Raw genomic sequence first — 18,625 nt, forward strand, 5'->3', positions numbered from 1 at the left:
TGTGATACCCAGAGCTCTGAGTGGATTGGATACATACAGCCCCAGTGTCATTAAATCTAATGGTTGGGATGGTGTGTAGAGCCTCTAGCTTGGGAAGGCCTTACCCTGAGAAATTAGGGGGACATACATGGTGAAAGGATCATTCTACATTTTCCCTGCATCCTATTTCATATCTCTAAACAACAATTATTGACTGTTTGCAGTAATGAGGTGCTGGATATGTAGATGACATTAATCTGCACTGTTATCAATCCAGTTTTGGTTGTGCACCCCCAGGGCCAAGTCTCTTACGAGTGCATGGTGGCTGCCTTTCAGAACACAATATGTGCAATTTAAATTTTAAAATGCCCATATGCTTTGCTATTCTAGTTTTCCTTTGTGTGAATCTTGGAATTTTAATATGCGTGTCCAAATGTACAATGATAAAACATGCAGCTCGTGTCAGCAGTAAAATGCATAGTAATTTATTAACTTTTTCAGTGTGAATACAAATTGGTTTGATGATGTGCCACATAATGAAAAAATATTTGCAGTCACAACTTGCATTCTAGTTGCTGCAATTTTTTAAAATTAAACATTACAAAGAGTTAGAAAACTGCACAACACTTGTTGATGGCCAATAGGAAACACTAATACTATGAAAAGTAATCAATGCTTTGACATGTCTTTGAAGACACTCTTCACTCTTGATTCAGAAATTGTTTTTCAAAAGCAGGTTGCCATATATTGTTTCACTGGGTATTTGTAAGCATTCCTGGCCAAACCTCATTGTTTTTATTTAGGACAACCCCTGAACTCAATACCTTTTAGTTTACATGTCATTAATGCCTTTGCAAAGTAAGTCACTGAATTTTATGCAGCCATTCTGAAATCCATTATAATGCACTAAAGAGGTCACTGTAGTTTGGGATTCTTTCCAAAGAGAATTTTTGAGTATTAAGTTTCCTGTGGTGGCATCTAGATCTAGAGATCTGATCATTCCTTGGTTTCTATCCAGCCTGTTAGCTAGATATTCTAATTTGCAACACCATCTTTTATCTGTGCTATGACCTCTACCATTGACTTTGATCAGCACTAAGAAGCAGGTAGTCAAAATAGCAGCAGGAAAAAATAGAACATTATTGTTAGAAATGCCTTCAATCAGGTGAATTCTGGTAGTTGTTCTTCCTCCCAAAGCCTCTCATGAAAAACAAAGGCATTTGTGCCCTATCTGAATAATAATATGCTAAACTCCCTCTGAACTACAACTTCTGTTGTATTTCTTATAGCCCAACTCCCTGGATCCTGAAACTGGCCATAATGCACTTTTGTGTGGCTGGTAATGAACCATTTCAAATGAATACTGGATACTGAAGGAATTACACACTGTGTAATTGATCTAAAGAACAGATTAGGACTGGTGCTATTTCATTAAATCTGACTAGCTATGACTTAAGTACTTAACACTGCAGCTATCCTGTGTCAGATAGATTACACCCCTTGTCACATGGCAAGTGAGATTTTCATCTACTAGATCAGTTTTTTAAAAGGGACAGGCCAATGAAAAGGACTGTAAATGAAGGACCATGAAGGCTTCATCTTCAGATACATTAAGCCCCAAATTATTAATTCAACTGAGAGAAACATTTCAACACTTTGAAAATATGTATGAAGAGCTGTTGTTTGTTTCCATATTTTGGTCTCAAAAAACTTCTGTGCAACCTGAGTTTGGCTTTTTGTATGTGGAACAGGCCTGAAGAGTTCTGATGGGTGAGCACAATAGAGAACTTACATGATTGCAGGGGAATCCAGTGGGTCCTTCCAAAGCATCAAATTTCTCTTGTTTCCTTCCCACTGGAGCTTGCCTCAGGAACCAGCAAGCCAGTAAGGCTAGAGGACAGGTCTAGCTGAGGAACAAATAGATTCAACCAAACCAAAATTAAATTCACCTTGGAAAATAGTCTATAGCTCTCAAAAAAGAAAGGGCTTTTATTACCTTAGGACTCAAACTCATTTTTAGGGACTCTAATATGCTCAGAAAATAATATTTTTCCTGGTTTGGCTTTCACAACAGTGTCCTAGACTTTCTTACTGGTGTGCTGGTCTTTCTTACCTTCTATTCTTTTGTCCTATGACCTAGTATTTAGCTCCATAATCCCCTAAATCAAACAAAATAGCATAGAAAGCCTTTGATCTGAATTTTATCCACAAGGTATTTACACTACATTGAATACTTTTCACGAGATCTAGAATGCTGCACTGTGGGAAACAAGACTGAAAATTTGAACACCGTTAAGCAGGATTTCAGATTATACTAAGGGGTGAAATACTGACAAAAGAACCATAGACTTTGGTTAAAACAGATAATACTCAAGGCTTTTTTTATTATTATTCCTTTGACGAGAGAATATTTAAGACTCTCTCACATGCAGAGTCACCATGTTAGTACCACAGCCAAAGCAGTGGTTCATACAGATAAAGAATAAAGTAAAATTAATCCAACAGATGTGTTTTGCAAATATAAGAAATTGTTCCAGCAAGTCTTAAAAAAATGACAATCACATAAAATACCAACTCCACCTTTTAAGAGTTATTTGATTTCTTTTATGTTACTATGTAAATCTCAAAGCCATTTATCTACCACAAAAACCTGTTTTCCTTCTTGTACCCTAAGTCTGGTTCTTGCAAGCCTCCTGCAGCTGGTGGCCTTGGCACTCAAACCTGCCAGGACTGACCACTCTCAGACAGTGTGGCCACAGTCAAATGCCCTGAGGGGCAAAATTCCAAGAAACCCAATTCTCTTTGATCATGGTGGTGTCAGATGAAGGTTTGACATCTCTGCCAGTAAACACAGATCTATCTGGTCCTCTCAGCTTCAAAGCTCCTAAACTGCCTATGCCAGATTTGTTTCAGGAGCGTAGATTTAAACTTTAAATTCCTCTAAATATTCAGTTTTCCTTTTTCATTTACCCAGGGTTTGAAAGTCTTGCTGCCCCACTAAGGGGCTAACCAAGGATCAAATGTAGATTGCTAATTCAAGACAAGGAAAAATAAAAGGGAAAAAGAAAGCACATGACATATTTGCTTCTGTTCAGTATTGCAACTCCATACTCTAATAGGTCACACTGATATATAATTAATTTCCACTGCCTGCCATGTACATATAAAACAGTTAGAACTTACTCACTGGAAAGACTAAAAATGGGTGTGAATGTCCTGTTACTCCCCCAAAATCTCACCTGGTGAAACCATCTTTTCCTTCTTTTGCTTTCTCACCTCCCTCAAGGAGTAAAACTCCATCAGGGCAAACAAAAGGAGAATAAAGCTTTCATACACTTTAAAAGGTGGAAATTGTATTTGGAGAGAAGATGAAAACTCACTTACAAACTCACTCCTGTACAAAGCCTTCAACATCTGCTGCATAGATGGTAAATATAATTTTAAATTGTCTGATAGCTTAACATAAGGAGGTCAAATGCAGGGCAGCTGTTCCCAATCTCTATTTAGCCTGAAGTTTCCTACCTGTTTTGGACCTGCAGGAAGGCTTGAATACTGAGATTGTCCGTGATTTTATACAGTATTGCTTGATTTATTAAAGATGCTACTCTCCCTGCAGGTCTTACTACACTTTTCAAAAGGTTGTGTTCAACTTACCACAAACACAGAATTTTAAGTATTTTTGTACCTAGAATCTCACCCAGAATTACTCTTTTGTATATGCTCACGTGTAACCTGGTCCATGAGACATGAATAAAGATCAGCAATTAGCCACAAGTAAACTCCAGGAGAATTGGCTTGGTATTGCATCTTGCACACTCTATTTCAAGAATAAAATTGGGGCAAAACATAGTGATATGCTTTCTAGATACTAACCAAGACTTGACAAGACCTGATTGATTTTGCATGTTAAAAGTAAAAATTTTATTACATATCATGCCCTTGGAAAATTAACTTTGTTTCCATTAAATTTTGTTCAGCATGCCTTGAAATAGGAATGGCAAAAGTTATTCAAGGAACAGATCACCAAAATTCACAGTACCACAGTGACTGCAATTATCTATTTCTCTGGCTCAGTAAAACAAAACATTTTTTTTTAAACTATAAAATATTAAACTGTGAAATTAACAGATACCATCTCTGTCTCTCCTTCAGTATGACTGAAATCATCTGTACAGAAAAGCTGTGTGCCACGGACCCACATCCAAAACCTGCTGATGACAGTGCTCATTAATATTGACAGCTTTTTGGAAAAAACCTTGTCACTGCTCTGTCCATATGCACTGACCCTGCATGAACCACTGGATACATTATTAAATTCAGGTTTACAAAGATGCTGCCAATGGGTCAGTTAGAGTAAAATATTTATATTTCAGCGTAACAGTATTTATATATGCTCCCTACCTCTTGCTCTAATTTGCCTTCTTATCACTAGGCTTGTGTTTGTTTTTCAAATGCTGAAATGACTTTGTTGGTTTATTCAGGAAATTTGTCTAGACAGTGCTCACACAGCATATTTGCTCACATTTGACATTTTCACAGGATGGGAAACAAAATGGAAGATCCAAGTTTTTAAGCTCCACAGATGGCACCTAAGCCAGTCAACTTATTTCCAGAATAAGGAGGATTTGGAGTATTCTTGTTCCAGGCAGTCTCCGGAACAACACAACAGTGACCTGCAGGACAGGATGCACACTCAGGGCTTTGGGGCCAGCTGAGGCCTCCTGAAATCCATCCATCCACCAGGACATTTACTGCCTCAGAACAGCCAAATATCCAAGTGCTAAACTGTGATGTCTCTACAGCCAACAAATGTAAAATGTGGCAATATAACGGAGCATGTGGCTATTTTACCTATTCAACATTTATCTGTGTCTAACTAGAAGAGGTCTCTAAAATGCTGCTGTCCAGCAGCTCAAAGGTTGAGAACCACCTGTAAACATTTGCAGAACAGTCTCTTTCTAGAAACAGAGACTCCTAAACAATCAACCTTGAAATGTATCATATATTATAATATATTTCCAATGTTATTTACAGATCTTCTTGTTTAGTACAACGAACCAGACATGCTGAAAAGGTAGGATTTTTCCAGTCCTCTTTTATACGAAGTACAATAAAAAAGGCACATAATTATTCACCGTAGGAGTTGTGCACCAGTCCAAAACTTAAAGCTAAAAAGCTACCCATCAGAGAACTCTCTTTTTGAGGCAGTATTGGGATGTCTCCTTTGAACTCAGCATAGAAAGATCTGTCAATTCCTCTAGGAGAGCTTAAGGAATCCACTTTCCTGTTGTGTTCTGGTCTTCACAAGATTTCCAAATCAACAGAAAACTCTCGTTAAGCTTCCCACATCGTCTGCTGAAGCAAGGAAAAGTCAAACAGGGCATGTGTGTGTCTGCTTTCCTTTTTCTTCTTTCTTTCCTTGGAATGCCCAACGATGGAGGACTCTTGAGAGCCAAGACCTGTTCAAACTAATTTGCTTTAAGACAAATGCCTTGGGAGATATGGCACACTGAGCAATGGACAGCAGCAGGAGAGGCAGCTCAGCCCCACAGTCAGTGCCTCCCATGCTTGATCCAGTTTCTAATCATCCATTTCTGCCCCGAGCACCTTTGTACGACCAATCTGAGCCCAAAATTTGCATCCTTTGACATTTCCACTTCTAGACAACGGCCTGTGTCTCTGCTGATGATTGGACCATTCTAGAAAAAAAAAAAAAAAGGTGGGAAAAAAAATGATTGAGGAAGGAACACACAAGATGAACAGACTAGAAAAAACAGTGCTAGATCTGTAAATCCTTAAAAAACATTATAAAATGTATTTCTATATATATATATATCAAGTGATATATTGCCCAGAAAGTTCTAGAAATTCCTAGGAAAAGCTAGTTAATACATAAAAAGTACCACAACAATTCCTTGATAATTGTACATTTAGGAATTGCTGGGAAAATCCCCCCAAAATCACTAGAAAATCTCTAAAAAGCACTAGTGAATCGCTACAGAGCCCAAGAAACAGGAAATCCCAGAGACTGTAATAATACTTTTGAAAGTCTTAAAAATGAAGATTCTAGATCTTAAAAAAATGCCTATAGAGGCGCTAGAAAAATTCTAGAAAAGTTCTGAATGCAAAAAAACAATTACAAGCACATTCTTGACAATCGGGACGGAAATTGAGAATACTCCAAAACAGGATAAGCAAAAATTCCTAGAAATCATACCCCAAAATTTCTATTAATAATGAAAGAATATTCCTGGGTAGCACATGATCTATGGAAAACATATCTGACTATTTCTAAAAAGTACTGGGGGGAATTCCTGGTATAGCCCTCCAAAGACCTCCTTGGCATCATCCCTCTCTAATTCAAGGCTTCCTCAGCTCTTCCTTACCTGTGTGAAATCCCAGAACCTCTGTGCTGGCCTCAGGACATCTTCACACTTTTTGAGGGTGGGTGTCCTGCCCTTGCCATCGTCCACCAGGCATTTGGAGTCGGGCAGGAAGGCGGTGGAGCCCAGGGGCCCCAGCTGCAGGACACCTTCCGAGCTGTAGCGGACGAGCTGGGGGAGAAAGGAGAGTTCTGAGCTGCCGAGGAGCCCTGGGTCCTGCTGCACATTGGGTCTGGGGCATGCTGCTCAAGGGCAAATCTTGGCAACGTTGGTAAAACAGAGCACAACTTTCCCTTTTCACACACTTCTGCTCCCCACCACTCTGCACACTGGGTCTGCTACATCCTGCTCAAGGGCAAATCTTGGCAATGTTGGTAAAACATAGAACACGACATCCCCTTCTCCCACACTTCTGCTCCCCACCACTCTGCACGTTGGTTCTGGCACATGCTGCTCAAGGGCAAATCTCGGTAATGTTGGTATAAATTAGAGCACAACATCCCCTTCTCCCACACTTCTGCTCCCCACCATTCCCCACCCACTATGTCACTGCAAAAAGGGCAATCAAGGAAGTGAAGTAATCAATATGCAAATCCTGCCCACTCAGCAGGAGTTGATTTAACAAGGACACGATGTCAATTTTGTCGTGCAGTTTGTTCTCAAGAGCTCTGTTAGAGGCTATTGATAGCAACAAGTCTAATTAGTTTTTGTAAATAAACATTACTGAAAAAAATCCAACCATGCAACCCGTATCCAAAAATATGAGAGGAAAAAAAGAAACCATGAGGGAAATGGCAGCAAATTTGCTAACATATGCTTCAGGCCTACATAATAAAGAATGACACTCTGGTATTTCAGTTTTCTGTAAAGCACATTAAAGCAAAAATGCACGATGCTAATTTGGCAGCAGGCCAATACATCAAATCAGACTTATCTACTTCTCACTTCTGTGCTTAAACCCAGAGTCATTAAACCACCATAATATTTTGCCCTTCCTACTCTGAAAGTGCAACAGCCAGGTGCCAAAAGACTGCAGAGTGGAGTCAGCTACGTGGCTGGTGTGCTGTCAGTCTGGATGCTGCAGGGTGAGGATCTGAGCCACCAAAGAAATGCAATTACCACCCAGGAAATTCACTGCCTGTCTGCTCCTATTGCTGTTATATGGCTGAAATTACTTAACAAGAAAGGGAAGGAAGGTCAGAAGTGCCTGCCATTTATTGGATGCCACTGACCAGTGTGTGAGATATCATTAAGAATCAATCAAAAAAACTCAAATTAGAGTCTGGCTTTCTACTGCCATCCTTATTAACCTCAGAAGAATCATGCTGTGAATAATCATTTCTTGCTGGTGGTAAAAAGAGCATGGTCTACTTGCTCCCAGACCAGATGCTCTTTGACATAGTACGTGTTCATTTTCCCACCTGCCACTTCTGCTCAGAGCAGCCATGTGAAGCACAGAGGTAGAAGAGAGCCTACATCAGAGAGATAACCACATGAGGATGCTCTGGCTATGAACAGTGCCTTTGTCATGGCACAGTCTGGACACACTTCATCAAGTTTTTCCCGCTCTGAGATTAGGAGGGACATATGTAAAATAAGCTCAAGCAAGCAAAATAATTCAAAATATGAAGGGACTGCCAGGTCAGACAAATTAACTTTGTTTTTTCACATAAAAAGGAGCTGTTTAAAAAACTGCAAATCAAACACAACATTTTGTCTTTTACTTTTTTTCTTAAATAGAACCAGACTGTATATTTCACACTTCTATTTAATGGCTTTTCAGCAGAATTCAAATTAACTGCAGGTATGGCTGAAACACTGACCAGAAAATGTATTCATCTTGCAGTCCTTATTATCTCTCTGTAGTCCCAAAAATACTGCCCCACAAGCTTGTTGGCTTTGCCTTATGTAGATAATCAGAAGCACTGTTTATAATGGGCTATCTGCTCTGTAGGATAGGACTGATTTTCCTTTTTGAGATGAGCAGCATTTTCTGTACTGGTATTAAAATTGTCTGAAACATTCTTTGTCATCAGAATCTCAGTAGCCAGAGCTCCATGTGCTCTGTGTCACAGTGGCCATGCACTTTGTTATAGAGCAGCCTGTCAGAGCAGAAAGGACCAGTCCTGCTTAGGCTTTAGAAGTGGAAGATACATTAACTCTATTCTAAATTATCTGCAGTATTGAAAGTGGCAGTTTGTGTTACGGCTCAACAGGGTCAGGGATGGCTCCGTGCAGGAGACTCTTATCTGTACAATCTTGAGACAAATGGAACAGCATGGGCCTAATTTCCTGAATCTGCACTTTCTGTCAAGTTTTTATGGCTGTTCCAACAGTCTTGAAAACTTAGGCTTATTCCACAATAAAACAGAAATAGAAAAAAACCCACCCATAAAGGATTATCTCAGTTCAGACCATATTACATTGGAAAGCTGTAGAGCCTGCTTCTGCAAAATCAGACCAGAAATTAAGGTTCAAGAAACTACTATATGATTAATAACATCTTTCTCCAAAGAATTCCTGTTTTAACTTCCTAGAGACAACATAAACTGTGAAAATAAAATAAGCATTAAAATAAGTTGCTTTTACTATAGGATAGAAAGCATGAACTGGGATACAGCCAATGAAAATTATACATCCTGTGTCCAAACTTGATCTTAAGTGTCATTAACGCATCCAAAAAGAAATAATTCCTATTTATGTCAGGACTGTGGGCATGATACACAATGGATGTCAAATCCATTCCCAGTGCCAACCAGCCAGAATCAAATTACAAAGTTCCCTTTGTTAAGAAATGTTAAATCCTATGAATTAAAAAAACCAAAAAATCTGCGCAAGTTTTGATGGCTGAGATCCTTTGATATCTACACACTCCAAATTGCAAGCTGCAGAACAGAAGCACACTTCTATACATCACATTGGGATGGACCTTCACTCAGTTTGTCTCTTTTATCTAGGAAGAGCTGAAGGATTCAAATGACACTGAAGCCAAGTGCTCTATTAAATACTAAAGATCTAATCCAGATACCATCTGCTACACTGATGGCAGATAGGACAGTTTTCCCTTCAACATTCAGAAATCTGAGCAGAATGCAAAAGATGTCAAAGGTTGTTTATCAAAGCCACCATACGTGGATCAAAAATAGTCGGTGCTGCTGCCTATGGAATATGATCCTCCAGGAATATTAATGTGGTAACAAAATGGCAGCTTTAAACTGGAGGATTTGACTCCAAAAATCCTTTCCTGCTAACTTCCAGCCAAGTGAAAAAAGCACCAAATGATTGCAGGTAATTGTTTGTAGGAAACAGTTACTAGGATGGGCCGGGTAGCTTTCCACACTAAATTTAACCTCTCTCTCTCATTCTTGTTCTCCCGGCAAAAGGAAATCTTTAATGGTTCCTCAGCCCTGCAGTTAAGGCAAGCTGTCAGCTGACACAGGAACTGAAACACTGAGCAATGCAGGAATCCCAAACACCCTACATCTCCAGAATACCTGTCCCCTCAAGGCAAACAGATCACAGCTTATCAAACTTCCATGTTTGCTCCAGAATCCCACCCACCTCTTCCTGCAGGTGGAGAAAGCACCTGTTCATCCACCCTGCTGCCCTGCACACAAATCTGGGCACTCACAGCTCTACCCAGCAAAATGTTAAATACCTGCCTCTAGCAACAGCTTAAGCAGAGCCTTTCATCTCCTCTCACTCTGTTTGTGTAGCTGCAGCCCCAGGGATCCGAGCAGGGAGCTCTCCCTTCCCTCTGGTTGCTCTCAATGCAGAGGGAGTTCTCTCTCACACAGCTGCAGAGCCTCCCCTGTCTCTGCTGTGAAAGGGAAGGGAGGAGGGTGGCCAAGGGGGCTGTTCACCCTGGCCCTTCTATCCCAAGATGATATTTCATTATGTTCTCCTCTCCTTCACATACCATATAATCAGCTCCACATCACAGCATTCAAGGCAGGCTCTGAGACAGTGAATATTTCCACTGGGGTTGTGCAGTGTTCTCAGATGGTTCAAAACCTGCGTGTCCTGTAACCATTCTATGAAGCTTCCAGAACAACATGTTCCACTTTTGGGGGTGTTGTATCTGTCCTCACAATCTCACTTTTTTAAAAAATTTATTTTACAACAAAAGTGTATAATACCACTGGGCTTTGCAGCTGATTGCACAATGGAAGCCACACACAGATGCAGAGCAGTTCAAGCCTCCAAATATATTTCTTTATTTACAAATCTTCTGTAGCCCTGGACTGTTTCTCCCAGTAGTATTTGCAAATGTTTTTTTCCTGAAAGCCATTAGACTCAAACTTCAGATCCAATGAACACATATAAAAAGGACACTACTTTGCTGTAAAATAGGTTTTGAAATCGACTCAGACTGATGCAAAGCCTTGTCTGGATATTCTTAGCTGTTAGCTTACAATGACTTAGCTCAAGTCAAACTCATTAAACCAAATTGATGTAAACTCAGGCTAAATGCATTCCAGACCATCCATAAAAGAGCTTGTCCCTGTTTGAATAAAGAAATTTAAAAGCTGATATCATTACAAAGATGTGATTTATCATGGGGAAAACTGATCTTGAAAATACACATAGGGAAAGGCAGTCACAGTGGAGTGGTTTTATTTTGCCACTGTAATGCAGGACAACAACATCCAAGGGAAACAGAAAGGTAGGACATAGAGAAAAAGAACATTTTTTCACAGATGAACAGTAATCTTATTCCTAACTCCGCTTTCTTTAAACATCTGCCTGACTTGGGTGGGTTTCAGTGGAACCATGTGTACACTAAAATCACTGGTAATCTGCTTGTCAGAATTGAAGAGTATGAAAAACAAACAGGGCTGTAGCTAAACAGGGAGAGGCTTTCCCGTTGGTAGGACATATGAACAACATTGATAACCCAACTGGGGAAAGGGAGTTCCATATTTATATGAATTTATATTCAGTAGACATGTACTAATAACCCAAATCTCAGCTCAGTAGGGGTATTTTATGTCCTATGCTTGAGATGAAACATGTCAGAAATGGAAAGTTAAATGCAGCAGACAACTATGCTCACCCAGCCTGATTAGAAGAGGGGCTTAAAAAATGTTTATTTAATATATTAAAACGCTTGCTGTCAACACCTTTTGTGCTATGTGCTTGAATATCCTTGATTAGGGTTTGTGCAGCTGTGGTTCTCACACTGAATTAATTTTGTAAATTGTGGTGAGATTATAGAAGTTTTCCAGCTGTGTAATCATTAATTAACTTGGCTGCATTTGAGTGGCTCCAACCCATGCTTGTCTGTGAAATACTCAACTTAGATAAAACATCACTTCTGCCTTCATTTGGTGTTTCTTGAAGAATGAAAACTCTTTTCCTGTTTTTTGTTGGTTTGTCTGTTTTAAAGGGAATAAAAAAATCACTGTAACTTATGCCCTCATCTATTTTCTTCCTGAAGTCAAAGTCAAAGCCTACTCTGTGAAACAGGAATCATGGACGCAAACAAGTAGGTTAAGGACTTAAATTGCAAAATAAATTACAGTCAGAACCATTTATTTCATTACTCTTCTAAGTGCTAGAACACCATGACAGAGATTAGATGTTGCTAAGGGACTTTCAAGAAGGACTTAAATTTGCAACTTTCTGTTCCGATTAGGATGGAGCAGGAGACTGAGCTCTCTCTGAGCGCCTTGACATCTCTAATGAGAGTCTTCTTGAGAAGCTAATTTACATCTATTTAAGCAATGCCATTTTGTTACCTTACTCAAAGGCTGCTCCTTCCACCTCTGCTAGGAGAGTGTCAGTCAAATAGTCCATAATGATCCTGCCAAAGGTGGACATTGTGCCAGCAGGAATTACTGTCTGTCTCACTTCACCTCCGTGGTGATGCATGAGCCAGGACTCCCAATCAATAAATGCATGACTGAGCCTTGGATAATTGTTAAGCCTGATAAGGTCAGAGTTTATTTACACATGAGAATGTTCATTAATATAGTTTTGATTCAGATGCTACTTCAAAAGAAACAAGAATTTCATTTCAGAAAAAGCTCAAGTCCTGGATTTAAATAATATCCAACTTGTATGAGTAAAATCACTATGAGCATGGAAAGAAGAAATGTCATTTTTAAATCTTCAGACATCTGAAAGAAAATAATAATATGCACAGGGAATGACCAAAAAAAAAAAAAAAAAAAAAAAAAAGAGAAACCTATTTTAGAAAAGTCTTAGAGGATATTCTTAATTCCCTTTGAAGCTGATGTTAAATATGTGCTTAACTTTTTGCCTACTTGGGGAATCAAATCAGCAGCTTGATAAATAATTTCTGCCCGAGAGCCTGCTGGACCAAGGAACAGTTAAATTAAAGAGGTACCATAAATAAGTCATGTTATAGCAAGAAGAACTGCTCACTCCCACAGACTACCTAAATTAATTAATCTTCAGTGGATCCCTGTTATTTAAACAAGTAATGTGATACTTCTGTTTTCCTAACTGGCAATTTCAAAGTATGGAATCACAAGCTGGACAACCTTGGAAAAGGCACCTGACAAGACTGGAGCAAAGCCAGACATTTGCCTTTGCAGCTCAGGAATTACACTGCCAAACTCAACCCAAATACATCCAATTACTCTTTGTTTCTTCTGAATATTCTCTGAGTTCAAGGTTTCTCACTCATGATAGGATTTTCACCCTTTACCTGGGAGGACATTCCATGGCAGGGATAAAGGATGGCTTTGTCATCCTCTTCAGCCCCCTGGTCCAGGCAGTAGCCGCTGGCTTTGCTGTTCCGCACCTGGAACCAGATCAGAATGAAAACACTTCAGCTGGAAATTAATCCCCAAGTCAGTCCAGCCCAGCTAAATCTCAGCTGTGCTACAGCTCCTGAAAAAAATACCATGTAAAACTGCTCTCTGAGGGGCACATTCTTCTCCTTCAGCTAGGACAGAGTACTAGCAGTGAATCTGCTCCAGGAAAAGACATTATTTGGACAACCTGCTGTCTTTACACACCTTGGGTCAGAGGTACATTTTTGGCAATTACTCAAGGATCAGAACTTCCTAAAATTCACCCAGGCCAAGTTTTGCTCCAAATTGTCAATGTGCAAACATAAATTTTGACCCTGTATGTTGAGAATGGGACTTTACAAACAGGATAGGAGCTACCCAGGATTGCTGTTGGATGTGACATGCTTTTGTTTCTTCCTATTGCTGATATAAAATTAAAAAAAAGTGAAAAATTTTTATCTGAACTAAAAATATAGTACATTGTTATGTAGAGAAGTGACATAAAGCACATTTTATGAAAGGGCACAAGTTCAGAGATCCAAGGAAGTAAAAAATTCCTGTGCTTCCCTAGACAAGAAAAATTTACAAGTCTATAAAAACTAGGATGGAGCTCTTGTGAAAACACTTGCAGCCTTTCTCTTGAGGCTGGAAGCATTAAACAAATATTTCGAACATAGAAAAACTTTAGAGATATCATAAACAAGAAGTTATTTAGACAGACACCTCAAAAGACTCAACAGGTCAATTTTGGTTTAGACTGTGAAGTACCTGTCTGAGGACCCCCATAATTTAGAAACAGCTGCTGCATAAGGTGTCAGGAAAAAATCAGTATATATTCCTTCATATTACAGTGTACAAGCATAACAGGGAATCCAATTGGATAAGGGGGCCCACCAACAACTAAATTTCAGGAGGTTTATTTTATGGCTTGGGGGCTATAAAGGCTAAAGAAGATGAAGACAGCTTTATGAGATGGCTTTAAAAAAAGGGGAAGTGAGTCACTAGGAAATATATTTTTACTACTGTTCCAATCTGTCTCACATCTACTCAATACATTTATTTTTCTTGAACCTCACAAAAATCCAGACATCTTTTCCTCCAGGAAAATACCCAGAAGTACTTTACAACAGCTTGATGTCATTAGGATGAAGCCTAAAGACTGAAAGGGACCTAGGCTGGTTTACCTATAACAGGTAAATACCTTGTGTGACTTTATTCTATTAAAAATGTTAAAGAATTTGATATTTGCGTCACTCAACTTCCTGTTTGACTCAAGAATCTTCTATGTGACAGCTCAAGAGGAACAAAATTTAGCCCAGATTGCTCAGGGTCTGATATAATTGACACAACATTGGCACTTCTGCCAATGTTCTTCACTGTTAACGACCTCCTCGGAGCTGACAGATACCAACAGCTCCTCTTGAATTTACTAAACGTCTTTTCTCAGTTCCTGATGGGGATAGTTATATTAGGATGCAAAGTAATATTATGGAATAAAACTTCCACTTTGTATCAATGTCTCAAGTGCCTGACTTATTTTTGTATGAAGTCAATCAAATGGAAGAGAAAGGAACAGTCTCCATTTAGCTGTCTCGTGGGAAAATGCATTGGCTTCAGATTTAATTGCAGCTCATGTAGACAATTATTTGAGCTCTGTTGACCACTGACATTTTCTTTATGATGTCTGCGGCATCTTATTTGGGAAAATGACTGGCTCAAACTTATGTCTCAGTGTTTTAAAAGGAGAGCCAAGGAGGTTGTGTGTAATTGTCAGTAAGGATGACTTCACCTGTGCTGCAGCATAGGTCACTGTTGAGAGAGCCATGATACACAGAATATCACCATACAACATCAGAAGGCTTCAACCCAAACAGAGTAACATCAGGTCACTTCAGAAGGCTTCAAACACCTGCCCTTCTTGTTCTTTAGCCCAACCATTTATCCCCTCATGCTGATGCAGTGCCCCTGTGTGCCCTCTGTTCCCTTTGGTGGTTGCTCAGTGCCCCTGGCACTCCATGGCTCGTTGTTTCAATGCTGCTCACCTGCTCCTCACAGCTGTGCCCACTGGGGATGGGGCTCAGCCACAGCCCCACTCCCAATGACCCCAGACTGTGTCCCTACAACCTGCTGCCTTCCAACAAAAGGAACAGGGCTTCTCAGAGCCACACTCCCTAGTGCTGGTTAAAAGGAGGGGAGGGCATTTTTGTCACCACTGCTGTGCTGATGTGTAATTGCTCCGTACATCCTGATAGCCAGCTCTGAAAGCAGAGGAGTGCTCGAGTGCAGCTGTGATGTGTTTCCAAAGACATGCTGTACCTCTCCATAAGTGACTGTGTTATTGTAAACCCTCATCTCAGGGTACACGTTCTCCAAGTACCACTTAAAGCTCCGGCACTGCAGTCGCTGTCGCAGAGCAATTCGTTCAGAAACATCTCCAAAGTCAACTCCAGGGTTCTGCAAAGCAGAAAACGAATAAAGAAATCTCACTGCACTGGCTTTATGGTTGCTATCTTCACTGAAATCAAACTGGAGTTCATTTTTGTACCAAGCTGTATTTCCCCTCCTTTCCTGCTTTTGTTGTAAGCAGCAGCTCACCAAACAGCTGGTGCTGAGTGCAGACAATAAATATTAATGAAAGCCAGTCGAAAAAGGAGCATAAAGAACAAAAGAAACCCCAAAATAAATCAAAATAATAAGAATACAATAAGAATGTTTTTACTTACAGCAGTTCTAAGTGTTTGCAATCAATCCTGAAGCCTTTGTTTTCCGATTCATTTAGAATTTAGGCAGTAATTCTGATCTAAAATATGGCAGCTTGGTCATGCTTACTCCAGTAAGAGATTTGAGTATTCAGTGAAGTAAATGATGTCAGAACAGATCTGTTAAAACTTCAAAGTGAAGCTGCTCAAAAATCATTAAGCTCCAGTAAGCATTCATATAGACCAGCATTCAGTTTTTACTAGAACTGCAGACTTGAGCCATAGAATGCAGTTAAACTCAAAACCTTTATAATTCTACTTCAGAATTTAATTCACATTTAAATACAAATCCCATGAAAGACACAGGCTGGAAGATTCAAGTTAATATGAACAAAGCCAGCCATTTAGAACTGCTGAGTCCTGAGTTAGAGTCTGTTGATTTAAAGTGTTATAAATCATCACAGTTCAACATTAAGACAGTAAGAGTTACCTCATCCAAAAACCTTTTCTGACACTATATTAATCAAATGGACTGAAACTGGGGAGTTTTGCATGAGATCTCTCTGAAGTGCCTTGTGCTTTTCCTCCAGAAGAATATCTGTACATTTTACAGATTGTTTCTAATGCAGGGTTCCAAGACAGCAGCAAATCTTAGCTCAGGGTTTATTAAGATCCCCAACAGATGCCTGGTTTTCAGGAGAGAATACAAGTGTAATACTGAACAGGTTTTCCTATTTGCCACATAAAGGGTTTGCTGTGCTCACTGCTGCTTGCTGATGCACGTTCTGTCAGGAGCCCTCAGTGCAGCATCCATTCAAATGAATGTTAATTTACGTGGTACTTGAGGCTGCGTGGAGGGAGAGCAATCCTCTGAGGCACTCAGTGCAATAAATCATCCAATGTAAGATTCCTTTATCACTAAAATTGTCGAGGAATAAATCATAAGTGGGGATGTACCAAGTGTTTGGTTAACTGGAATAAAGCTGCGCTGACCTGCTGCTGAAGGTTATGGGAACATGATCTTGCAGGTGTGCCCAAAACCATCTGCTGATCTAGAAAAACATTATGCACACATTCTTAATAACCTGTGAGCTGTGAAAAAGATGGTGGGAATAAGAGTTAATGTGGAGAAGCTGAGAATATAAGTTATAGAAGAGTAATTTGGGTCAGTTTTGTGGTATGGGAAAATGCATGTGTTTTACCTGTCTCTTTTCTGCCCTATTTAAAATGAGGCAACACAGTGCCCTTTTTTGGCAGTGCTGTTTCTACAGAGCACAAGAGCAGCAAATGGAGCAGTTATGAAAACAAATTGAGCTGTGTTTACCCTCTGTGCCAGCTGCAGCCACCATGGGCAGGTTACGGTGTGATGGCACAAGAATGAGGTGTCCACAGGATTTACTGTGTGGATATATTCTTTTTAACCAGCTAACAAGGTTTCTAATTCCCCTGCAGAAGATTTTTGTGATGGCTTATGCCAAAAGTACAGTTCTTCTGTCATCTGTATTGAATAATGTCATGAACACCAACTTTTCTCAGCTTCCTTTTACTGAGAGCTAATAGGCTGATTTTTATGATGTACATTTTATCAATCAATCAATTTATTTTATGAAAAGGAAATTTTAATGTTCAGTACTTCTGCTGATTTTATGTCTTTTATTGTAGATGTGCCTGGGTTTTTTTAAAAGCTCTGCTGTGCAGCTCAGTGCAGAAAACTGCATCAATAAGTAATCTCAGAGAGATTAAAGGAAATCATGTTTTGGCGTAAATGCTTATTTAAATATCATCTTTTCTCAGAATTCATTTGCACATGTCATCAAGCAAGCAAATTCACAGTTAGTTTTTCATCTCCTAATTGAAAACTGACCATTTTAGCAAGCATATTTTATGTGTTCAGACAGGGCCAAAATGGTCATATATTTTTAATGGACACTGCACTGCCTTCCTCCTACTGTCACAGAAATCTTGTGTGGAAAAAGTGATGTAGTATTCTTTTGTTAAGGCAAAATAATTCTCTGCAATTACCTCTTGTGCCAAAAGAAGTCACCAAAAACACATTACACAGAGTGTCCATATTGAACAGCAGTGAGTGAATTTAGAGCTGTGAAAATATCTGGCATATTCACACATGAAATGGACAAAGAGGAAACATTGCTCCTTTAAAATGTGTATTTTTAAAACTATAAGGGGAAAGAAAATGGGGTTTCATGTATTAACTAGGTACCGAAGTATGAGTAGGTGTTTAGGACAGACTAAATCTAATGAAATCTTAGACAAGACTCCCATGACTTTGATGAACTCCAGGTCATATCTGAATATTCCCAGAGACCTCTGGGGTTGCATTTTTTCCTGTTCTGATGGGAACATTCCTGTTCCTATTTCCTTCAGCTCTGGCCAAACCCCTGCTGTGAGGGTTAACTAAACCATCCTTACCTACACATCAGTGTATGTTACCCCTCAGCTGCTCTCCCTGTGCCCCACTTCACATGAATAATTTGGATGCAGACACAGCCAAGGCACACACCAACAGCCAGCTTCCACCTGGCTGGGATATAACATAAAACTCTTTTCTTCAAGAATTGTGCTCAGTGCAGATGTAGCATGTGATATACTTACAGAGCTAAGTGATAAATGGAACCTACAGTTTATCTAATATTTATATTACATGGATTCCTTGAGGCCCCCACACGCCATCTACAATTCATATGCACAGTGAGAAGCAGAACGTGCCCACATTGCACCTCTCAGCCTGTGGACAATAAAACTATTTAATGTGTGATTCTTTTATTGCATACTTCGTTTT

General features: G+C 39.6%; 1 protein-coding gene across 1 annotated transcript in view; it reads right to left on the reverse strand.

The window, feature by feature from the left end:
* Window positions 1-444: 444 nt before the first annotated feature.
* Window positions 445-18,625, reverse strand: part of GALNT9 (polypeptide N-acetylgalactosaminyltransferase 9) — a 131,825-nt gene continuing 113,644 nt past the window's right edge. Inside the window, exons 8-11 of the mRNA XM_058037039.1 lie at window positions 15,443-15,580; window positions 13,039-13,134; window positions 6,366-6,533; window positions 445-5,678 (exon numbers count right to left, since the gene is read on the reverse strand). Of these exons, the coding sequence (XP_057893022.1) occupies window positions 5,532-5,678; window positions 6,366-6,533; window positions 13,039-13,134; window positions 15,443-15,580 (549 nt within the window). The 3' untranslated portion in view covers window positions 445-5,531. The remainder of the gene's footprint in view (window positions 5,679-6,365; window positions 6,534-13,038; window positions 13,135-15,442; window positions 15,581-18,625) is intronic.

Source organism: Melospiza georgiana, chromosome 18 (genome assembly GCF_028018845.1).
Source record: "Melospiza georgiana isolate bMelGeo1 chromosome 18, bMelGeo1.pri, whole genome shotgun sequence".
In the NCBI taxonomy this organism is placed as follows: domain Eukaryota; kingdom Metazoa; phylum Chordata; class Aves; order Passeriformes; family Passerellidae; genus Melospiza; species Melospiza georgiana.